A 25,362-nucleotide genomic window follows, 5' to 3' on the forward strand; every position below is an offset into this window, starting at 1 on the left:
GCCGTAGTCCAAGCCTTTTTCATGTCCTTCTTGCATTCCGAAAATCGGCGCATCAAATATTTTCTTTTTTCCTGGCGTGACTTAGCTGTCACCGCGTTTCGTAAAATTCGAAATATCCGGTCTGTGTTTTTCGTTGCCTGGTTCTTTTCAACACCTTTGCCATGCGTTGTCTTTTTGAAAGCACAACTCAATAATACCACTCGTAATCCATTTCGTATTAGGATTTCTTTGCTTGATTGCTTAGATTTTAGAAGACTTTTGGCAAATAGAAGATTTTAGAAGACAAATTTGGCAAATAAACTGGCTTGGTCTAAATGTAAAAGTGAAATCCGATCTGTGTCCTTTATGTGCATGTCAACTTTTGCATTGTCTATAATTTGTTTGTTTTTTGTTCTTACTTCGCAATCCTCTGCGTCATTATCAGACATGATTACAAGTGATGTAAAGTAATGATCTGCTAGCTTGACTTTAATTACGCCGCTTGCATAGCGCTGCTGTCTGAGCCGTACGACAATATGATCAATGCAGGTTTTCGTTATTCTTGTATCCAAATATTCCTCTCTGGTGTATTCATTAATTACATTGATCAGTCCATACTCTGCTAGTAAATTAACATAATCTGCCACCGCTTTCCTAGACACTTGCATTATATCAATATTCAAATCCCCTACCAATATAAACTGCTGCTCATTCATATACTTCTTCAACAGAGAGTTTAGCTCCTCTAGGAACAAATCTGTGTTCATGTTGGGTGGCCTGCATATCGCACATACGGTGTAGGTCACACCTGCTTAGGGTGGGAACAATAACTTCTGCATAATCAAAAGCTAGTTCGAGCCTATTAAAAACGCAGTTATCTTCCACAAATACAAGAACTCCTCCTCCTATTCAATTTTCTCGGCATAAAGCAATCTGTGAGTAACCCCTGAGCCTGTATTTACCTTGTTCGCTTGCATTCGTATTTATCTTGGTGATACCAATTACATTGATGTTAAAGAGTCTCGTGTGTAAATATGCGCCTAATTGATCCCAATTCTTCTTTATGCTGCGCACATTTATGTGTACTAAGCCAAGTTCTCGTTTTATCTTGTTATCAGTTAAGGTATTCGTAACATGAAGATCCCAATCATGAAAAGATCTGAAGGAGGCCATCTAGTAAATTTTTGCAAGATCATTCTCGCTGGTAATGCTTATCACATTCGCGCCTTCCGCCTTCCGAACTAGAATTTTGCCGTTTCGTGTCCCGACAAACTTACAGTCGAGCTCTTTGACAAGTTTTCTGCATTTCCAAAAAAGTTCTTTTTTCGTTTTCGTTAAGTTTTCATATTGATGCTGCACCTTTCGAGACACACAAAGTGGGCACATTTTGTGCACTGTACACCGCTCTGAAATACGCAACTATAGCTTATCGGCGCGACTTTTGCGAAACCTTCGTAAACGTTGCAACGGCTTCATGTAAGTTTAATTTTGTAAACTGTCGCATTTGTTCGGCTGAGAAAACTCAAGCAGATTCAGTTCATATAACTGCGATATCTGTTTTTGGCGCAGAAGTATGAATGCGTAAACTTCGTGCTTAAGTTTATTATTATTATTATTATTATTATTATTATTATTATTATTATTATTATTATTATTATTATTATTATTATTATTATTATTTTGATACTCACCAATTTTCAGCGATTTTTGTAAACAATTTGAGGCTCTATAAGTCAGAATACTGCTTTCTACAGTCGGTAGAATTGTCTCCCTTAAATGCAACATATTTCATTGAAATCAGAAGAGGGCTTGTCCAACGAAAAGAATTCTGCGTTTTACATGTATTTGAATAGGGAAATGAGAGTTGGTTCTGAGATATAACGTGATGGTGCGTACTTGTGGGCAATGAACCCGTTACGACAGACGAATCCAAACGAGTCGAGAGACGACCACAGCAATCTCTGTGACACCAGTGGCTGGAGCAACGACGTCTTGTCTTGCCTGCCAACCTGCCTAGCACAGTCGTCAGTCGTCAGGCGCCCGTTCACGGTGTTCGAAGTTCGCCTGCACACACACACAAAAAAAGTGATTATAAGATTGTGTGGCACGACGCCAAAACGAGCACGATGTTATTTCTTGACAACCGGCTGCTTGCCCGGATATGACGTCGTCGTAGCGTGAAGTAATTTAACGCTTGAGCGTATACGTTTCTCGCGGCCCCTGAACGTATAATACAGAAGCCTGCAGCTCCACGATGCGATGGCACAAACAGCCGGGATGACCCGAAAACGCTAAAAGAAGCGAGGTATTTGTAGACGAACTTCACGGGAAATACTCTTTGGGAAGATGTCTGAAAAGCAGTGGCAGCTGTTTTATTTAGAAAACTTATAAATAAAGCTTGTCCCTGTGTCATTCTAGCGCGATGTATCCCACTTTGTATGTATCCCACCAACACGCCCAAACTTTTTCCCTGCTAAACTGCATTTCTAGTACCTTGGGCCTTCCCTAGGCTGTTCCTCCTGAATAACGCTCGTCCCGTGTTCCTGCTTGTCCCTGTGTCATTCTTGCGCTATGTATCCCAGTTTGTATTTATTTATAACGTTATTTCGCTGTAACTGCAGATACATTAAATTCGCGCACCTTTTCAGAAAAGAAAAAGAAAAGAGATCTGATTATTTCGCCATTCACGAAACTACACGCGCAGTAGGAAAATTTGGCAGACTGGGCCCTCTTAAGCTGCCTCGAGTTTACTCAAATGTGCCGGCCCTCCAGACGACGACGATAGCGGGTGCGTGAGCACCCACGACTGTTTATTCCCAGGCGTACGAGAGCAATAAGTCACTGGTAGCGGCCGTGTCACTGGACAGCTGGAGCCTAAGCCATTCTGCAATGAAAAAGGAGAGAAAACGCGAGGCTTAGTATTAAACAGCTGCTAAGACAAAAAGGCCATGAGGCGCATAAATAAAACGTCGAGAATCGGGGAAAAATGAAATGCCGTGCAAGCTGGCATTAATACGTCGAACGTCACCGAAGGATATTTTCGAGGCCGCTGTTCCTAAATAACCACTATTCCCAAATACCAAGTTCTGCGTCGATCTTGCCCTACGAGATACCGCCAAATATTTTGTCCTCATTTAAAAATTTATATTTCAGTAAGCTTTAGCTGCGGCGTATGCCCATATATGACTAGGGACCTTATAACGTAAAATTATTCCAATATGTTTCTATTCCAATCGCCTGACGTCAAATTTGCGTAACCACCGACGCAAGCACCGGGCGGTCACCCTCAGGGTTGTCCGTACAGACCAATCAAACACTCTCCTCGTTCATAGGAGGTCACTTTTGTTTGCTTGAAAAACGAATAACATTGCCTGCACTGAGCGGCTTGTCGTATCTAATTGGCTGACAAGAGGCGAGGAGAAGGCCCAAGTGGAAAGGGATCCGCTGGGGCAGAGCCAGTGCACTGAAAATCGATAACCGGATGAAGAGGGTGGTGCCGGCGTCTGCGATTGGTCCGCTTTCCCTTACTTAGCTTGTGGTGGCTGGTCGAAAATCGCGGCGCAACGGAAGCTTAAAGGCACGTTCACACCGAAGTCGGAGCGGACAAGCGGACAAGCGGATCCGGCCAAGCGGCCGCGGATTTTCCGCTTTGCGGAAAATACGCGGCTGCTTGGCCGGATCGCGCCCGGACCGATTTTTTCCGCGCGGATAAGTTGGCCGCTTTGGCCGCAGCCAATCAGAACCCGACACTGCGGAAGCGCTGGTGAAGGAAAGTAAACGAATGTCTTTCTCTGGGCTTATCGCTTCTGTTATTCAAAAGCGTCAAAACGGCAAGTTGGGCCAGTTGGTTGGGATTCATAGTAAGGTTTGTTACAGCGCAACACAAGACAAGGACAATAGAAGGTATAAAACGACGACACGGCGCCGTGTCGTCGCTTTATAGCTTCTTTTGTCCTTGTCTTGTGTTGCGCTGTTACAAATCTTGAAAATGGACTAGACAAGTGGCGAGTAAAATGCCAACGATCTCGTCTTCTTCGTCTGAGCTCATCGTTTTGCAGAAGTAGATAGCGGACGGGAGCGCGCCGACCCACGAAGAAAAAGATATCGAAAGTGCGCGCACAAACCCAAAGTGCCGCGAGATGGCGCCACGTCCCTGAAATTGCTAAAGAAATTGTGAGATGCCCCGCCTTCCCGGCGGCGCGGATAGCCAGACAACGCGGCCGGTCTGAACAGGCGCGGGCGCTCGCCGCCTCGCCGCTTTGAAAATCGGCTTGTCCGCTTAGACGCTCCGCTTTCGGTGTGAATGTGCCACGCTAAAACTGACACTCAGCAAAGAAGAGTTGGCAGAATGAGGTGGTAAACGTGCCGAAAGTGCTCGAAAACGTTACATGGCCACGCAAGAAGCTTTATTATACGCAAATACACCCATGCTCTCCGGCAGGTGCGAGTAGCCAGCGTCTCAGCGATCGGCGGCAGCCATCTTTTATTCCTTTCGGAACGGGGCAGCCTGCGGCTATTCCGAAGAAAATTCAGTTTTGTTCGGCATATTAATGTATCTTTATCGCGTACACGTCACTTTGACGCGGTGAGTTTGTGCGTTTTTGTGACGTCGCGTGACAGGCAAGTGAAGTGGGTGCAGCCCGAAAACTTTTTACCAATAGCCGAGGGCTAATGGGGAAAAGGGGTCGAATCAGAAATAACTACTTTTCTTTTTTCTGTCAAATCATGCATAATCAGTGTGTACACATCATATAAAATGGGGAGCTATCGTGGTTTTTGTGACGTCGCGTGACAGACAGTTGAAACGGGGGTGGTCGAGAAAAGTTTTTGACCAATAGTGGAGGGCTGATAGCAGAATTGGAATAGAAAAGTTTGGAATAGTTTTATGTTATAGCGCTCTAGGGTTGCTTTCAAAAACATGAATTAACCTAAGTAAATTTTGTTGTCTCTTGACTTAGCATACAATCTCAATGTCCTCATACTGAGAAGGCCGCAATATTTTGACCCTGTGCTTCACAGTAACTTTTGCAGTGACTTTCGGCGTTAAGTGCCATACTTTCTACTTTCTGCACAAGAATAGTTCACGTAATCACACGCGCGGCAACAAATTTGGCGCGAAGGGTCAAACTCACGGTCAGGTCAAATATCGTATAAGATGTGTTCGTTTGCCGCGTAGGGTCTTTTCAAAACATTTGGATAGCAACACCATCACGTGCGTTTCCCATGCGGCTATGTAATATTGAATACATTAAAACCTAAATTCGCAACCCCTTCCCTGCCATTCCTTTAATACATTTTTTTCTTCTATCTCTCGCGTGCATCCGTCTTCAATGTTGTTCGACAAACTAATTTACATGTAGTAACTAAATGCTGGTGTAACTTTTTAGGCAACTGGCCTTCGCTGAGAAATCACCCAAGCAAATGTGGTTATTTTTCATGTCTTTATGTGGACTGTTCTTTCATGGGCGACGCCATATTGTGTACGCAGTGGCGCCATCTATGGGCAGTTGGCATGCTGGCTTGTGCGAGTGGGCCAGGTTGTATGCCTGTCCTCGCGGTACGCGGTCTATTTAGTGTGACGTGGCATGTTCTACGTGGGGAACAGTTCACTGAGACGTACTGAAGCGATTTAACTCAGCATGGCCTGAGCTTCTGCGGCGTTGAGGCAGACGGAGCAACCAGCGCGATTTGTGCGCGCGTGTTTGAGCCCACAATCAGCGTCGGAGATCAGTTTTGCATTTCTGGAAATTCGTTTCACTAATCTTACCTTACTGCATCATTCTCACTGAAGTTATAAGCTGGGGTTTAGCAGCAATGATTAGCTCTAAAACGCATGACGATCCCAGCAACGCGTGTACTGTTCTGGCACGGATTTTGTTGTGTTCATTAGTTTGGCAGGCGTTCAAACTGTCATCTGTAGGTACACTGCGCGACCACCTCGGTTGTTGGACGAGGTTTCCACCCGCGAATAAAAGCGTTTTAGTTAGTAATAACAGCATACCGTAGAGTGTGGATTAGACTTGTCTAGCAGCCGAGTGACTGTCAGCGGACTGCACGAGCGCTCGAGGCAGTGGTAGATGCTGGGTTAAAGAGAGAGAGAGAGAGAGACAGGAAAGGGGAAAGGCAGGGAGGTTAACCAGAGAAAAAGATCCGGTTTGCGGCCCTACGCTGGGGAGAGAAGGGAGGGGGCGGTAAAGTGGTAACAAAGTAGAGATAAGGAAAGAAAGGAGCATAGACACACAATCACAATCGGTCACTGTTACCGAATACTGTCATCGCACAGCACAGTGACACTTGCAGCACTATCAACATCGATCTGTTCAGGCTACAGCCGCTTGTCCAATTCTGCCGCCCTCAAAAACAGCAACAGTGCCCTCGTCGCCCTCTGCTACGATGGCTTGTGATGGCGGTATTTTAAAATAAGTTCCTGTGAGAGGTCTTCGGTCAAAGCGCGCTATCGCGATTGCGAGTGATTGTCTCTGTAAATTATAGCGAGGACAGTCACAAAGAAGGTGTTGAAAAGTCTCCTCGTTACCACAGTCCTCACACGAGACGTCGTCGGCCCATCCAATTCGGTAAGCAAAAGACTTGGTGAAAGCCACCCCTAGCCATATTCGACAAAGCAAGGTATAGCTTCGCGACGGCAGAGTCCAGCTGGAATAGTAAGACGTAGGGAGGAGTCAAGATTGTGGAGTCGGTGGTCGTGAAAACTTCCAGCGTTCCACAAGGAGAACGTGATGTCACGGCTGAGCATTCGAAGTTTTCTAGCGGCATCTGTCCTTGATAACGGTATCGGCTCCTCTTCGTCCCCTTGAAGAGCCGACCCAGCAGCGTTATCGGCGTGTTCGTTCCCTATGACTCCGCAGTGACTTGGAAGCCACTGAAATGTCACGTGGTGTCCTCTCTCAGTTAAGGTATGGATTAGTTCTCTAATCTCAAATACCAGTTGTTCGTGTGGTCCGCGCCGCAGGGCCGATAGCAAAGATTGCAGTGCTGCCTTCGAGCCACTGAATATTGACCATCTTCGAGGTTGTTCTTGGCTGACGAGGCGAAGTGCAGCGCGAAGAGCTGCAAGTTCCGCAGCCATCGGTGTCGTTGGGTGACATGTCTTGAAACTGATGGTGGTAGCTTTCGCTGGGAAGACCACGGCTCCAGAGGAACACTGGAGAGTTGCCGATCCATCAGTGTAAATATGTACGTGTTCGGCGTACCTCTCGTGCAAAAGGAGCAGAGTTAGTTGTTTAAGAGCAGGTGATGACAGCTCAGATTTCTTCCTGATTAGAGTTGTTCGTTCTATATAGCGCATTTTCCAATCGCGCGGCATGAGCATACGAGGTCTTATGGCATCGTTAGCACGTCATCTTTCTTTCTTTCTCGCGAAAGAACATGTGAACCTACTCTCTCTTTTCTTTTCGATCTTGTTCGTCCCGTTCTATACAACGCACTCGCCCTTCTTACCGAAATTGCGTCCTGACAAATAGCTTAGTGGTTCATCAGGTGTTTCCCAGGGCTCCGTGCTCAGTCCTGATTTTATTGTGTCTTATATCAATGATATCGCAGAGACAGTTTCCTCGGGTGTTACGGTTCGGTTATTCCCAGACGATTGCCTAATTTACTCCCACATAACATCCAAAGAAGATCAGGTTACGTTAAACATGGCGTTAAGTAATGTTCATGACTGGTACACAAAATGGAAAATGAAAATAAACCCTAGCAAAACGTAATTTATAAGAATAACCAACAAATTTAAAGACATTCTTCCGTTTGACTACGAAATTCCAGGACATAAACAAAAGAAAGTAAGCCATTTCAAGTATCTAGGCGTAATGATAAGGGAAAACCTAAATTGGTATAGACACATTCATAGTTTCTGTAGTGAAGCCGAGATAAAATTAAGATAAAAGATAGAGCAGGCAACCGCGACAGCGAAACTAACCGCATATGTTACACTTGTAAGACCAATCTTGGAATATGGCTGCGTCGTGTGGGACCCCTTTAGGAAAAACCAGATAGTCAGGATTGAAAAAGTACAAAGAACAGCGGCTAGATTTATTCTGTCTATATATAAGTCCATGGATTCAGTCTCGGGGATGTTATCAGAAGTTCCTTTACTTCAACTGTTGGAGCGGAGAAGAGTAGTTAGACTTAAGTTCATCTATCTTTCGCGGCATAACTTTTTAAACTTGAACACTGGACTTGTACATAAAGCAGCGCTGGGCCCGAACATTGAGGAACAGTCCCAATCAACGACTTGCACCTTTCCAAGCTCGGGTGAAGACATTGGAATACTCATTCTTCCCACGAACATTTGAACAATGAAACTCGCTGCCACGACACATAACCCGAACAGACTCTGTCAGATCATTTGAAAAATCTATACATCTTTACCTTGACCTATCAAATTAACCACGACGTTTCTTTTATGGCGAACTTAAACTACTCAGAAATGCTGATGTTGCTGTCTGTGCTCCTACTGCCGCATTTGTTTCGTGGGGAACCGCAAGTTGTGCATATTTTTATCTTTTTTTTTGTATGTAAATGCCTAAGGCTGTGATTGACAATATTTTTTCTGTACTGTAACAAATATTTACCACCCTGTTATGGGCCAGGAAATGGGCTAGCAGTATCGCTAAATGAATGAAATGAATGAATCTTCAGTTCCTCGAACGTACGGCAGTGCTTCATGGCGTCAGAAACTGAAGCGACACTGTCCTGTCCCGATCGGAATATTATACACATCCTCCTCCATGTCCTTAAGCAGGTGCCTCGGGCATTCTTGCGTTGACTTGCTTGCACCATATCAAAATCTCCTCGACGTGGGTAGCGCGAGTATCACCTAGTAGCTGTGCTGTCTGTGTCGGGGTGTCCGAGTCCGAATCCGAATCGCCGAAGCATTTCTTTAGCTCATCGACGAAACGTTCTCACGTCGTTAATATTCGTGATTTTAAAACCACATCCGCGCATTGTCAGTGAATGTGAAGACAACGCTGGTTAGTTGGTCGGTAGTGTCGCAGACGTTGGGCTTGCTTAGTCGTTGGTAATGCTTAAGCCACGCGTACACCATCTTCACCTGCTTTCCCCAAGAAAAGCCGAGGTCCTCGGTAGTAGCGCCACGTATCAGCAGGCTGTGCGCCCCTGTGCGTCTCCGTCGTTGCAAATGTCATCACGCGAAGGTGGTTTGCCCGGCGAGGAGACGACTCCGGTGAAAAATGAGTAGTTCCGGGTGCCTTGTTATTTCCATTACGCCGCGCCTCCACCAAAATTGTTACGACACTAAAGAAACAGGAGGAGGAGGCGGTGGAACAGACTTCTATTGAAACCAGCAGGTTAGTTGGCTGGGCCTCCCACGTGGGGACGTCGAGGTCTTGCCTCTTCGCCGCCTCGCAGGCTTAACAGGATTTATTTGTTTTATCTATTTATTTATTCACTTATTTAGCCCTCAAAATTTGCACATTACAGAAGGCAGGGGCATATTAGAAACGAAAATTGAAAAACACAGTTGATACAATAGTAATAAGGAGCATGAACAATCAATAAAGCTTACGCAAATATGCAAGCTGCAATAAAACGACAAGAAACGTAGCAGTATAAATTCCGGATCTAAAAGTAAAAGCAAACAAATCCAACTTATAATAGTCTGAGGTCAGCCATGAAGTCCGAAGAAGCTCCAAGGCGAGCCTCAGACGTGAGCAAACGTCCTTCTTCTCCGTTCACTCAGCTCACAATTCTTATTCTTTCTTCCGCTCGCGCGGGTACATTCACGGTAATATTATCGTTGGTGGTGGTTGTAGTGGAAGCTCTGGGCAAGTGTAGCTGACTCATACGACGATTCTCTATGGAAGACTGCATTGTATGCTTTTTGGCAAACTGCTGTCACGATCGCTTGCGCACGAGGCTTCCAGGGCTCTTCTAAAGCGTGTGAAGAGCTCATTCCGCGGTCACCCGTCACACTTGGAAGTCGCTCGCCACTCTGCCGCTTAAGAAGGACTCAACCCGGCAAGAGATGGCGCAACGTGCAGCCAATTCCGTCAGTACCTTTTGCTTCGTTTCGCCACAACTTGGCATGTTTCACTCGCGGCCCATTGAGAACCGCGTCGGAGCGTGAAAGAGATTCAAAACAGGAAATAGCCGGAAGAGCTGTGCGCGAGCCGCGGCATATAATACAGCCTTGGGGAGCCGTGGTACGCCGGCGTGCTTCGCCGAGTGACCGGCAGATGGCGTTCGCTGACAACGAGTCGGGGAGCGTGAACCTTCCCAGTGGGGCCCGTGGTGATCTGCTGGCCACAGTTTGACGGCTGCGCCGACACCATCCAGGAAAGTCGCATCGATTCTCGTGACCGCGACGATGGGGGGCGACGACGCTCAGGAGAAGCGAGCTCTCCAACAGGTGAGTCTGGCGAGGACGCTTCCTGCTTCGGAAGTCGGCGCACGCGAACGATGCCACTTACTTGAACGGTGGCCAAACACGGAAAGCGCGAACGGCTGTACTCCACGATCTTTCGTAAAAGAGTTACTCGAGGCGAATCTGGCGATGCCGCGGTTCATCGTGCAACATGTGGCCCATTGTTTTCGTCTTCTTCTACTTTTCTTCATATTGCTCTGCCTGGGCCACTGACTTCGCTGTTTCGTTGCTTCTTTTATTGTTACTTAATATTCAGCTTTAGAGGCTATTTGATTCAGAGCATATCATTACAGCAAGAGCATGTTACCAGAATTGTTGCAGACGGTGTTACAATTATAATATGCCCCAGCCGGTGCTAGAACAGGCACTCCGCCGATTCTTTTCCAAACAACCAAAGAGTCTTTCTTTCTTTCTTTCTTTCTTTCTTTCTTTCTTTCTTTCTTTCTTTCTTTCTTTCTTCTTTTTTCTTTTTGTGGAGAAAGGGGGTTGGGGCGATATCATTAGTGTATGTAGATTACTACAATAAATTTACATTACACATGGAAGGAACTATCACTGTCAAGTTATTAGGTCTAAACTGCCTTTCCTGTCCCTTGCTCTCTCTCTCTCTCTCTCTCTCTCTCTCTCTCTCTAACGACAGTCTAACGGTAGCGTTCACTGAATAAATTAAACGAACAATCCCTTTCATACTATCTTTTAACCTATGACAAAAAAATGATGTTATCTTACAAGTGTGTGCCACCGTATAAGGAAGGTAGAGGGAAGTTTGAAAAAAAAAAAAAAGCTGTATACAAAAGCGTCATGTACTGGCCGACCTCTCTGCCTTTTCTATAATGAATTCTCTCCCTTTGCCCTTCACAACCATTACAGTTAGAATATCGATTTCGCGGATTCTGTTCTCTGCAAAAGCCCTCAGTGTCGAAAGAAAACGGAATAGGATTAAGGTGCAGACAAAATTATTTATTTATTTATTTATTTTATTATCGCGCCGTTATTGTGTCAAACGCCTGCAAAAGCTAAAGGTCAGGAACAACATCTTCTGGCATATAAGGTTTGTAGACGGATTCGCGCAGCATCAAGTATTTGTTAATTCAGCAATGTTTGTCCAAAAGCTTCTCACATTTGGTAAACAGGTGGGATATATTCAAATGGTCTTTGTGCATTTTCACACCTCTCGGCCTTTTCTCAAACCAATCTCTCTGACACAAGTAACCGACTTGGGCAATGTGCATGCATTTATGCTACAAACATATAATTGTAAGTGTTTTAAGTCCCAATTTTCTCGTGAAATTGAGGAGGCGAGTCCAAATTCATTAGTTTTCATAGTGTGTCAAAGGTTGCGATGTCTTTTCAGACTGGTGAAGTGTTCCTGTTTCATTTAGATTCGATCACAGTTTCGAATACATTGGTTTAAATGTACACTAAATAGAATCTACTAAATCAAATTACGCCGATGTATGATTGCTCCGAAGCTTTAGTTCTGTCAATTTTGCGAGAAGGGATCGATTACTAGAAGTGCGAATAAAGGCCAATTTTAATCTTCGGGATTTCGCTCCGGAATCGCCGCGCCCCGATGTCAATGTGATGTCATAAATGTCTATGCATTTTCCCGTATTTAGTCTGTCGCAGCGCAGTGAAAGTTCTCGAAACTTGTTAAATTGAGTGTTTGGCTCATTTAGAATACAGCGAAGTCCATCTTTGAACAAAAAGAGTTAACGAGGCCAAAGCGGGTGCTGTCAAAATCCACCACGTCACGGTGAAACAGCGCCGCCGCACTCTTTTTCTTTCTTAATTTTTTTTTGCGGCTGTAATGCTTTAACGAGCCTCCTATCACGATCAGAGTGTTCTGTTATATTGTAATAGCTTAATTTACTCATACAACTCAACTCATTATTTTCCTTGAGGATGCCCTTATGCAGGAAGGAGAACCACAGTGCTTTGCCATTAACAGTACACACAACTTGATCACGCGGCTCATAGTTCTACTACCAGATCCATTACGTTCCATCATGTCTTGGACCTACTAAGAGCGAAGGGTGCAAGCACGCGGGACGTTCATTCACCGTCCGAGGTGGCAAGACGGGGACTAGTGTTTCGCTACCACCGCAGAGCTGAACATGAGACGTGAACACGCCGTCAGCTTACAGTATATCATCCGCGCAAGTCATGTCCTGGATGCGAACTTGTGGGGAACCCGTCGTCATTAACTTTGTCAGCAGTTCGACAATTATTTCACCAAAAACCTTTGCCCTAAGTCTAGGGAAAGTGACAGAATCGAACGCCAGTTTAGAGACAAAGGTCTCCTTCGCAACAGTAGAACGTTCCGGAAATGCGATCCGACGTTCTTTTGCCGCGAGGCATCGCGTGCACTCACGACTGGTTTGGCCACTTGCTTGGCTGGCTGCCGCAAAAGTGCATTTGCGTGCGTTTATAACTTTTCCTCCGTCCTTCGTTCACCGCTCGAGCCATAATTACTTTCCTCTAATGCTTTTATATATACGAGGCGCTTATTCTCGCCGTGGGCGCCCCTAACAAGTGCCAAGTTTTGCATTCGCTAACGTCTCAACACTGGCACGTCTCTACGATTGGCAGTCTTGCTTGCCGACGTATAACACGGAAGAAACGGCTTCGTGCACCCAAGGACCCTTGTATAGGGGTGATGAGCCATCCGCCCAAATAAATCTTCTTGCCTCGTGCTCTCCATCGCGATGCGCAACTCCTCGTACACTGGGCACGAGTATGCGCGGCTGACACTGCGAACGCGCCTGCAAAGTGTAGGCGACAGGCACTCGGTCGACCCAGGTGCTACCAAGGTCACCCCCGGACAGCCGTCCAGATATTGGACACTTGCTGTCAATTGGAACGTTCAAACCTCGCGCTGGAGTTGGGAGTCTGTTCAAACGAAAGAGACCTGCAGGTTCTTGCTGTGCTTCGCCGTGCAGCACAGAAAGAGTGTTGCTAAGCAAGAGTTGCACTCAGCAGGCGATGAACCCAGTACTCTAATCGCGTTGGCGGAGCTCTGGCGTCGAAGCTGACTCGCGCGTCAATATTAGCCTCCATAACTGCTTTTCTTTGCTTCCTTCCCACCATTGAAACGTGGGTTTATTCTACGCGATTAAAGACTACTTCATTAACCAATTAATTAATTCATCTTCTCTTCCTCTTCCCCCTCAAACTTCTGCTTCGTGATCGTCATCGCCTACGTGGGATACGCCGCTGTTCTTTTTTTTTTTTTTTCACTAGCATTGCCGCCGATGCATGTCGGCACAGCTGTCGTTATGCGTAGTATTAAGCTTGACATAAAGTCCATAGCTATGGCGCGACCTTGAAAAGCATTTCGTCGGCATCGTTACCTTTTTCTGTTTAGTTAAAGATGCCGGCACACTTACCTTGCACAGGTAACAGCGATAAATTTATACATGTATACTCTGTCTCGCCAACACCCAGCTATCCCGAAGGGGGTGAGGATTTTTTGACGCGTCACTGCGAAAAGTCTGAATATTCCTACTAACTGGCTTACGCCAGACAAATTCTGCTTTCATTTTTTTTTTCGTTCAAGTAAGAACTCGCGCTGCATCTGACCACTGCGAAACAAAATCTGACCTTCTAATCTTCGGCGTTCACCTTACGCTGGTACGACTTGAACGCAGAAGACGTGCGTGACTCTTCGCTTTCGACGGCTTCCTTCGTTTTTTCATTTTCTTTTTTCTTCTGTGCCTCAGCCTTCTTTTACTCGCTCTGTAGTCGTCTTTGATAAAACAACGCGAAATGGGGTTACCGCAGGTGGTTCGTCGAGCAGATCATTGCCGCCGCCGGCGTTAAAGACACGCATCTCGCATTAAAAGTTTAAATCAGCGTCTCCGCTTGTACGGAGCTCGAGGGCGACCGCTCCTCATTCTCATTCGCGTCTGCTTCATCTACCCCCCCCCCCTCCCCCTTATTTTTTAAATCTTTTTCACTTTCTCCCCAGACACCGGAAAAGCTGAAGTCTTTCCAGCTTTTCTGTCTGGCGTTGCGGTGTGCCAAAAGAAAGTATTTCCACAGGTACCTGATTGCTCAGAACTGGCCCTCGCGTGAGGCTGCCTGATTAAAGAACGAAGAGAACAGTTACTCTGCGCCACTGTTGCTGAGCGTATACGTGTGACACGTATACGCACGCCCACACTTTCTGTCTAAAGCACTGGAGCGCGGCACTGAATTGCGAATAATAGACAGCGCTGCGACAAGTGAGGTACGAGGAACTGGCACGAATACTATCTCCCTCCTCCCAAGTGCGTATACGGCTCTCGTTGCTCGCAGCCATTGTATTTCAAACCGAGCGGTATGCAAAAATCTATCGCTTTGTTTGCGGCGCAGCGAGCGCAATATTCCCGAGATTTCTAGAGATACGTGCGTGCAAACCGGCTCATCCGACTCCAGTGCTTAAGCCGATCAGACCGCTCAGAAAGAGCTCCATAAACTTGGCGCCAGTGGCGCGTTTATTTTTGTTTTTCAGGCGATTCAGTCGCATGCAGTTGCATCAATTATAGTTGGGTCATACGGGTCCTTGTAGCGTTGGTCTTTATCTTTTACTCCTGACGATAAGTGCAACGTAACCGTGCGTGCGGGCGTACTGTGCGTGTGTCTGAAACGATTCGCGATAACAGGATTTGGCAGCTGCTCCGACGCGATATCAGAGCGAGATGCAGCCTTAGTTCGTCATTTATACTATGGCAGCGCTGACACGTAAATGAAAAGTAGATGAACTAAACGCCGTTCCAATTACTGGAAGGACCCTATTAAAGAAAATGGCACTTGTTATTTTTCTGAGTGAGAGCGAAAGTGGCGGCGGCATGCAGCGCTGCAATTCATATTGAGTGCGATATTGCATGCGCATGCATACAAGTCGGGCGTTTTTCAGTCCGAACGGCGAGAGAAAAAGCATATTCCATCTACGTAGCCTAGTGAGTTCGGCTCCCTTAGTTCATATTCTACTCGGAAAACAGCGCGCACAACCAAAGGAGCGTTGACGCTCCTGTCTGTATCCTCATTTTCAGCGTACCTTCATTTGTATCTGCTTTCGGTCTCTGCTGGGTCGTTCTTTCATTCGCAGTCTTAACCAGCTACATCGCATGCGCTCCTCACAATGACCTAAAGCATCTGCGTCCAATGCGTAACGTACTATAAACGACTTGGTTTTCTCGAGGGCGCAATTTTTGCGAATGGCCAGGAATTCACGAAAAATGAAAGGCGCGAACAAGTATCCGAACATCGATTTTTTTTTTTTTACTTCTAGCACGGCCCTGCGGAATTACGATCTCAGCACAAAATTTACTGTCTGTGCATCATTCAAGGTTCTGGAAGCATTCGAATGAGAGAAAATCTGGCTTGCGAATAAAAAAGAAGTATGTCGCAATACATATAGGCATTGGGAGAGTGGCTTTGATGTTGTAAACTAACAAGACGATGTATGTATTTTGGATGTGATGCGCACATGCCCGTTCTTCTTAACTAATCCTTTTCCAACTTCCCACAGTTTAAAGAGGTTCTACGGGACATTTGGCAAGACAAGTTCACTGACCCTTACCTGCTGCGCTGGCTTCGAGGTGAGTGCAACGGCGTTTATGTAAGCTAAGTGACGTTCGTATAACGTCACGTGAATTCACGGACGTAGTTTCTCGCCCTGCTGGTCATCGGACATGGCGGCCACAATGACGTCAGCGCACCTTATTATCACGCGTATATTTGTTTTGCTTTTTGACGGTAACTGTTTTTCGCCCGATTCTTACTGTTATCGATTTGTCGATCGGTGCAAGACGCGCCTGCCGCGCTGTTATGTTATCTTTCTTGTTTACGAAACTCCTGAATGTGTTAAGGTACGTTTAGACTACGTACGTAATGTGCAGATATATCGCAAGAAACGCAGGCGCAAACGCCAAAAGCGCAACTAAATTGCTCAGACTACAATCGTATGAAGCTTTAGGAGCGCAACAGTGGTGTCACACGCAAGAGTATTTTGTTTTTACGTTTCATAGAGACACAAGAGTTACGACGTGGCCAACAAGCGCCGCAGTGTCAGTTTCAAATTTTCCGTGACACAACTTCCGGCAACCCCAGTTAGAGCAACAGCCATGACTACGTATGCTATGTGCGTTGTTCGAGCTGCAACGGCGCCCGTATTTCTTTGGTGCCTTCGCTTAGAGCTTTTCGGTGGTTTCGTCATGTTGAAATCCACTGGGACGCAACTGACCAGGTCACGTTTTGATTGGCCGGTCTTAAGACGCGTAACGTATCTAACTTACGGTGCGCGCGACAGGCATTGTTAACGATCTTTAACGCTGTTGCGTTTCGCCTGCGACACGTGGTTTTGCCGGCGCGACTGCGGCGGGGCGGCAGACATTTTGGCCCGATCGTCGTCGCCGCAACACTCATCGCCAGGTGTTTCCAGGCGCGACTGCGGCGATGCGACCGCCTAGGGACCATCCTCTCATTACAGTCATTGTGTCCGACCGGCAGCGCCACGACAGGGTGCTACGAGATCGTGCTCGACATGGTGCTACGGCATCGCTACGACAGTGTGCGTCACCATTAGCCCATTGTACATTCACGTGCTCGTCTTTTGAGGGGTTCCTTCTTGCCCTCAACTGCGAGAGTATAAAAACAGCTGCCCCCGGACGCCAAAAGAGAGGGCTCCGATTTCTTCTGTTGAGTGAAGTGCTCTCCCGTCTCTCGACTACGGTCAAACCTGACCGCCAACTCTTTGCGATGTTAAAATAAACAAGTTGTTTCGTTGTTACCAGTCGACTCATGCTTTGCCGGGACCTTCGGATGCTTCCAGTTGTACCCCAGGCCGCCAGGCCAACGCTACCCTTGGGGCTTGCGACCCAGGTACAACCACGGGCGTCAGCGCCGAGTTCCCAACAGATCGTACCAGCAGTCCGATCCCAAACATCTGGTTGCCAGCGGTGAGATCGCCTACGACTTCAAACAACTGTCTGCCAGCGGCGAGATCGCGACAACGGAGGCCAGCAGCAAAGAGATGCAGTTGACTGTATGCTGAGCAGCTCAACGACGATCCGGGAGCAGTGCAACGAGCCCTGTGTGACGACTGGTTGCCTGCAGCGGAACGACTGCGCGGAATTCCTGCCTGCGAGGTTTGGTGAGTGCGGGACTTTCTTCTTCTGAGCTTTGCCAGGCTTTTGTTAGTGTTAGAAACAGAGCTGGTAATTGTGGTTGTCGTTGCTGCCGGGTTAGTTGCGGCAAGACAATAATAGGCAGTAGAGAAAGCAGCATTCAGAGCAGCCATGGATTTGAAGTCGTTGCGCAAACCGAAATTGTTGGAGCTTGCAAGAGAGTTGGGTCTGGATGTCTCAGACAAACTAAGAAAACCTGAACTGCTAAAGGCTATTCTTGAGTTAGAGGCTGAGGATGACGAGCTGTCGGAATGCCTTGAGACTATTGAGGAGAGGTCAAAAAGACAGGAGCGCGAACTTAAAGAGCAAAAAGAGAAACAGGAGCGCGAACTTAAAGAACAGAAAGAAAAAGAAGAGCGTGAACGTAAAGAACAGAAAGAGCGAGAGCAACAAGAGAAAAAAGAAGAGCGCGAACACGCTTTGGAAATGAAGCGTCTCGAGGTAGAGATGGAACGCGCTCGTAATGGAAGTCAGGCACACGGTGCAGGAGAACGAGTATTGTTCAAAATGACTGACCTGATGCGGCCGTTTAAGCTTGGAGAGGACATTGGTTTGTTCCTGGTTAACTTTGAGCGAACGTGCGAGAAGCAGGGGTTCTCTCGGGAAACGTGGCCACAGCGCTTGCTCACTTTGTTACCCGGCGAGGCGGCCGACGTAGTCGCTCGCTTGGATAGAGAGGAAGCAGAGGATTTCGACAAAGTAAAATCGAGTCTGCTAAAAAAGTACCGGCTGTCTGCGGAGGCGTTCCGTCGGAAGTTTCGGGAAAATGAGAAAGGCAAAAGTGAGTCATATACAGAGTTTGCGTATAGGCTTATGTCGAACATGCAGGAGTGGCTCAAAGAAGAGAAAGCGTTTGGTGACCACGATAAAGTTCTGCAGTGTTTCGGGCTAGAACAGTTTTATAGTCGGTTACCTGAGAACGTGCGATACTGGGTCTTGGATAGGCCAGACGTGAGTACGGTGGCTAGAGCCGCTGAGCTAGCCGAGGAGTTTGTGACGCGTCGGGCTCGCGGAGCTAAGGACGGTCAAAAGGGTGAATTTGGCTCGAAGTTTGAGAGGCCGAAGTTCACACCCATGAGATTAGAGAGGGACACGCGTAGGGAGGATGCGAGTGAAAGCAGTCCGACCAAACGTAAAGAGACGGCGGCAGCCAAACGCAGGAAGCGGTTCGAGATGAGGCGAGCGCGCGTTTGTTATACGTGCCAGAAGCCGGGTCACTTTTCGGCGCAGTGTCCGGAAACAACACCAAAAGTTGTGTTTTTTTCAATAGGCAGCACTGACGAGAACATGAAGCTTCTCGAGCCTTACATGCGAGACCTCCTCGTGAACGGGAAAGAGTGCCGAGTGCTTCGCGATTCCGCAGCTACGATGGATGTAGTTCACCCATCTTACGTAGAACCCCATATGTTCACGGGCGAGTGCGCGTGGATCAAGCAAGCCGTGGAGGCTCATAGCGTATGTCTGCCGGTAGCAAAAGTGCTTATTGAAGGACCTTTCGGAGCGCTTGAGACGGAGGCGGCAGTGTCATCTATGCTGCCACCCCAGTACCCGTACCTATTTTCAAACAGGTCCGATCACCTCCTGCGCGAGAAGGGGCTTTTGTTTGGTGAAGCTAGTGTTCAGGCCTTAACCAGATCGAAGGTTCGGGAGCTCGCTGCAAAGGCGGTAGTTGCGGGGCCGACGTTATCAAACAACGAAAAAGGGTCAGAGGCGCAGCAAGCTGATATTCAGAGCACGCCCAAACTGAATAAAATTGAGTCTGTAGCGTTGAAGGCGCCAGATACTGGAGAGGAAAATCCCGATTCGGGAAAGTTAGAAGAGCTATCTACTGATTTGCTCATCGCGCCTACGTCAGACGGACTTGATAGGTTGCTAAAAGTCAGCCGGACGGCTTTGATAGCCGAGCAAAAAAAGGATGGCAGCCTGGAAAACGTGCGCTGCAATGTCAAAGAAGGTATCGCCAGGAAAACTGCGCGTTTTGTGGAAAGAGGTGGAGTCCTGTACCGGAAGTATCTAGACCGAAGAGGAGTGGAGTTCGATCAGCTGGTCGTGCCTCAATGCTATCGTCAGGATCTGTTGCGCTTGTCGCATGGGGGTTCGTGGTCCGGACACCTAGGAGTTAAGAAAACTAAGGACCGTCTCTTGCAAGAGTACTATTGGCCAGGGTGTTTTCGGGACGCAGACCATTTCGTGAGGACATGTGACACTTGTCAGCGGGTGGGCAAACCAGGGGACAAATCGAGGGCGCCGTTGAAATTGGTACCTATCATTACGGAGCCTTTTAGACCGCTCGTTATTGATACTGTGGGACCTCTGCCGGTAACAGCCACGGGGTACAGACACATTTTGACTGTGATCTGCCCAGCGACAAAGTTCCCTGAAGCAGTGCCGCTTAAAGAACTCAGCTCAGTTGAGATAGTCAATGCACTACTGTCCATATTTGCGCGAGTTGGTTTTCCTGCAGAAATTCAATCAGATCAGGGCACAGTGTTTACTAGCGCTTTGACGACAACTTTTCTCGAAAGGTGTGGGGTAAAGCTGTTACACAGCTCAGTGTACCACCCACAGTCGAATTCCGTTGAGAAGCTCCACTCCGTCATGAAGCGCGTGTTGAGAGCCTTGTGTTTTGAACATCAAACTGACTGGGAGCTGTGTCTGCCTGGGGTGATGTTTGCTTTAAGGACCGCGCCGCATGCGGCTACGGGGTTTTCGCCAGCTGAACTGGTGTACGGTCGCTCGCTTCGATCTCCGCTTCGCATGCTTCGAGAATCGTGGGAAGGTAGGGGCGACGACCCAGTCGTGGTGGAGTACGTGCTTAAGCTCCTCGAACGCTTAAGAAGGGCACAGGAGTTGTCAGGTGAAGCAATGGCAAAGGCCCAGCAGAGGGCCAAGGTTTATTATGATCGGACAGCCAGGGCCCGTCGTTTTGAGGTGGGCGATGAGGTCATGATATTGCGCACATCGCTAAACAACAAACTGGACGTGCAGTGGGAGGGCCCAGCACGAATTGTTCAGAAACTGTCGGACGTTAACTACGTGGTAAGTCTGCCAGGAAAGCGGAAAGCACAGCAAGTTTACCACTGTAATCTGCTCAAACCTTATAGACAAAGGGAAGCAGTGGTGTGCATGATGGTAAACGTTCCTGAAGAGCTTCCGGTCGAGCTTCCAGGACTAGGCTCAGTGACGAACAGGGAAGACACCGGTCAAGTCATTAGTGACCTTATCAGTAAAGCACCGCTGTCGCCCGAGCAGAAAACCGAACTACACCAGCTATTACAAGAGTTTCAAGGTCTGTTCTCTGAGAGGCCTGGTAGGACTTCTGTACTTACTCATGATATTGAACTTACCTCCCCAGAGCCAGTACGATCCAAGGCGTATCGGGTGTCACCCCGCCAGAGCGATATTATGGAGGCTGAGGTAAAGAAAATGCTACAGCTCGGTGTTATTGAGGCAGGTGAGAGTGATTATACCTCCCCTTTGATTTTAGTTGAGGTACCGGGCAAGGAACCTCGTCCTTGCGTCGACTACCGCAGGCTTAATTCCATCACTAAGGATCAAATTTATCCGATCCCTAACATCGAGGAGCGCCTTGAGAAAGTTAGTAGCGCTCAGTTTATTTCCACCCTAGATCTTGTCAGGGGTTATTGGCAGGTTCCACTTACAGAAGAGGCTAGTAGGTATGCGGCGTTCATTTCACCAATGGGAACATTCCGTCCTAAAGTGTTGAGTTTTGGTTTGAAGAACGCGCCATACTGTTTTTCAAGCCTCATGGATAAAGTGTTGCGGGGACAGCAAGAATTCGCTTTACCGTATCTAGACGACGTAGCGATATTCTCCGCATCCTGGTCTGAGCATATGGCACACTTGCGGGCAGTGCTAACCCGCCTGCGCGAAGCGGGCTTGACAGTCAAGGCTCCTAAGTGCCAGATAGCACAGGCCGAGGTTGTCTACCTCGGTCACGTGATTGGTCAGGGTCGTCGCCGCCCCTCTGAAATAAAAGTGTCCGCTGTGCGAGACTTTCCGCAACCGCGCACGAAGACCGATATTCGGTCGTTCTTAGGTGTCGCCGGCTACTATCAGAGGTACATCCCTAGGTACTCTGATATCGCGGCTCCCCTGACGGATGCTCTAAGAAAAACAGAGCCTCAAACAGTCGTCTGGGACGAGACAAAGGAAAGAGCTTTTAGCGCCCTAAAGAGTGCCCTAACAAACCAGCCTGTGCTACGATCGCCAGACTATACAAAAGGGTTCATTGTTCAGTGCGATGCTAGTGAGCGAGGCATGGGCGTTGTACTGTGCCAACGGGAAAATGGAGAAGTAGAACACCCCGTCCTGTATGCTAGTCGTAAGCTGTCCAGTCGTGAGCAGGCGTATAGCGCCACCGAGAAAGAGTGTGCGTGTCTCGTGTGGGCCGTTCAGAAATTGTCATGCTATCTAGCCGGCTCGAGGATTATCATTGAGACGGATCACTGCCCTCTCCAATGGCTGCAGACCATCTCTCCCAAAAATGGCCGCCTCCTGCGCTGGAGCCTCGCTTTACAACAATATTCCTTTGAGGTGCGTTACAAAAAGGGGAGTCTCAACGGTAACGCCGATGGCTTAAGTCGAAGCCCCTAACGTAGGAATCAGCCTCAAAATTGTTTGTTACTGATGTTTTTCTTCCTGAGGCAGGATTTTTTTTTAACATATTGCTTTTGTTTAGTGTTTCAAAGTGATGATATGCTTTCTAGTGCAATTTTTCAATTTGTGGACGCGTTCTGAGTGATGCTAGACTACTGTAAGGAACTAGGCAGTGGTATAAAAAGGGGAAAGAGCCTGGCAGGGCTTAGTGAGGGTTGTGCCGTGCTTGCTGACTGAGCGGTTGAGTTTCAGCGTAGTTCTAACGCTTGCCGGGAACGAGAACAAAAATGTGAACTCTCCCGAAGTCACTTTGCAGTGTCCCGTGCGAACCTGAACAAGAGAACGAGGCCTTCTCTGTGCGCTGCGCTCAAGAAACGTCGAGGGACGCCCGACTTCGGTTATGAGCATCATCGAGCGACATCCCTCCGGACAGCGGATGCAGTCCCCTGTCCATCGGGATCTCCTTCCCCCGGCGGGGCGGTCTGTTGCGTTTCGCCTGCGACACGTGGTTTTGCCGGCGCGACTGCGGCGGGGCGGCAGACATTTTGGCCCGATCGTCGTCGCCGCAACACTCATCGCCAGGTGTTTCCAGGCGCGACTGCGGCGATGCGACCGCCTAGGGACCATCCTCTCATTACAGTCATTGTGTCCGACCGGCAGCGCCACGACAGGGTGCTACGAGATCGTGCTCGACATGGTGCTACGGCATCGCTACGACAGTGTGCGTCACCATTAGCCCATTGTACATTCACGTGCTCGTCTTTTGAGGGGTTCCTTCTTGCCCTCAACTGCGAGAGTATAAAAACAGCTGCCCCCGGACGCCAGAAGAGAGGGCTCCGATTTCTTCTGTTGAGTGAAGTGCTCTCCCGTCTCTCGACTACGGTCAAACCTGACCGCCAACTCTTTGCGATGTTAAAATAAACAAGTTGTTTCGTTGTTACCAGTCGACTCATGCTTTGCCGGGACCTTCGGATGCTTCCAGTTGTACCCCAGGCCGCCAGGCCAACGCTACCCTTGGGGCTTGCGACCCAGGTACAACCACGGGCGTCAGCGCCGAGTTCCCAACAGATCGTACCAGCAGTCCGATCCGAAACAACGCGCGATACGGGCTTTACAACAGGTGGGCGCTTTGCTAACGTTACGACCGCAGTCTGAACATCGCTTTAGTTTCCCAAGATGGCGACCGCAAGGACGTCGTCGCAAACCGTATATTCGAGGTCGATAACTTTGGGGTATGATTTCACTTTTGTGTCATGTAACATCCAGCGCAAACGCCTTATTCGAGCTGCGAGAACCCTGACAACACACTTCCTTTGTCAGTAAGCGTTTTATTGGAACCTTGGCCAGACCCTCATTTGTCGCCCCCACTCTATTCTAAAAGCTCTAATCAAATTCTTGCAAGACGGGTCTGGATTTGAGACTTTGAAGAGACTTCGCTGTTCAAGTTCATTCACCAGCATTTTCATCGGCATCAACAACACTTCTACCTCTTTCTCTTTTTACATCCATTTCCATACTCTAACCCTGTGTAGCAGCTTAAAACTTTGATTCAGGCCGACCTCTCAACTTTTCTACCAGAATAAATTCCTCTCTCTCGGGGACAATACACTTGATAACTATGCGTTATGAGCAAACCGCCCTCGTGAGGTACGCACGTCATTTCTTTCGTCATATCCGCTTTCGCTGGCTCAGCCAATTTACCCCTGAGAGCGACATCTTCAGTCCAGACAACCGCTACAGAACACAGCCTACGAGTTTTCGAAGCGTGGGGCGTTGCTTTTTTGAGAATAAGCTGGCTTTCTCACGAGTGTAAGGCTAGTGCGCACGTAATGTGGCCGTTGGCGTGTTAACTTTTGGGCCGTCACAATTTCGTCGTTCGAATTCGTCGTCAGATTGTTTCATCCTGTTGAGGTTGTTGTCTTTTTCCTTTATTTAATTGTGTTTTATTGTGTTCCACGCCTGTTCTCTCTCCTTCAAGCTTACTTCTAGACACAGAATTATGTGCTCGCCGCACGTTTTGTTTTCATTCGCCTTTTCAGACACCTAATCACCAAATATATGTGAGGTCTGTCTGTAATGTAACGGGTTTGGTATCACTTAGACTTTGTTTGTAAGTCAGACGACAAAATACAAGGCGCTACTTTGAAGCTCATCTCCCTGCAGTCTAAAAAGCTTTTCCACCCATCTCTACAGTGCCTCTATGCACTGTTGTAAGGATTATTCAGAGATATTCTGCAGATCCGTCATTACGCCCCCCTTGATCGCCTCCACCCCTTCAAAACAAGCCCCTAGGATGATCACCTTTATCGTGGGTAATAATAAACAATTACAGACGGCAAGGTTAGAGGCATAGAGTTTCTCACTACATTACCTAGAGGGAAATCTGGCGCTGCTGCGCTGTTGTATGCATGGGAATGCCGGTATATTGTGGATTCGGATTGGCATCGTTCTCGTAGAGACAGGACACCTTGAAGACGCGCTCGGCAAGTACCGTTTCGTCTGTCACAACGATTCATTTTCTACTAGAACAGCACATGAAAAGCTGTTTTAGCTTTATTATTACGCGAAAACACGTTTTGTTTAACTATGAGAACTTGTTATTGTGTGTACGACTACATGTTACGTAAAAAGTATCAGCGGGCCGCTAAAGTTGGAGGACAGACGACAACGTTCGCGCTCGCTTTGAAACAGCTGGTCGTCTGTTCTTGCTTTTCTTCGCTTGGTCATGCAGTGTGGGTGAGTAAAGATGTAATATACGTGAATGGAAACATTTCATGAAGATTTTACATTGAGAACGCTTTATTTGCGTAGCCATATCCACGTTTTAGATCCATATCCACGTTTTAGCTCACACCCTCAGGGTGTGACTTACATAACTGACACCCGAAGTGTGCGAGTTAGACACATTTACACGTTATTTTTCTCTTTTAAGGGTGTGAATTATTTTACAGTGTACTCGTTGGATTCTGGTGCCTCTGCCGATCACCCAAATGCATGTCCCATAATCTGCCGCCAGTCACCCGGCTCTCAACACACACACTAGCAGTTACGCCCATCGCATTTACCCGCAGATTTACGCTCAGGCAGGGCATCGCGCTGTAGCTGCGGCTCGGTTCGGCGGAGAGTCGGTTCTGTGAAATAAGTCCGCGTACTAACTAAGGCTAACTTAACTTTTGGCATTTCCAAAAT

At 47.7% G+C, this 25,362-nt stretch overlaps 1 protein-coding gene across 1 annotated transcript in view; it reads left to right on the forward strand.

Moving 5' to 3' along the window:
* The first annotated feature begins 10,103 nt into the window (after window positions 1-10,103).
* The window catches only part of LOC142585483 (SEC14-like protein 3), a 35,832-nt gene continuing 20,573 nt past the window's right edge, over window positions 10,104-25,362 (forward strand). Inside the window, exons 1-2 of the mRNA XM_075696274.1 lie at window positions 10,104-10,366; window positions 15,897-15,966. Of these exons, the coding sequence (XP_075552389.1) occupies window positions 10,325-10,366; window positions 15,897-15,966 (112 nt within the window). The 5' untranslated portion in view covers window positions 10,104-10,324. The remainder of the gene's footprint in view (window positions 10,367-15,896; window positions 15,967-25,362) is intronic.

The sequence above is a fragment of the Dermacentor variabilis genome, chromosome 6 (assembly GCF_050947875.1).
Source record: "Dermacentor variabilis isolate Ectoservices chromosome 6, ASM5094787v1, whole genome shotgun sequence".
Lineage (NCBI taxonomy): Eukaryota > Metazoa > Arthropoda > Arachnida > Ixodida > Ixodidae > Dermacentor > Dermacentor variabilis.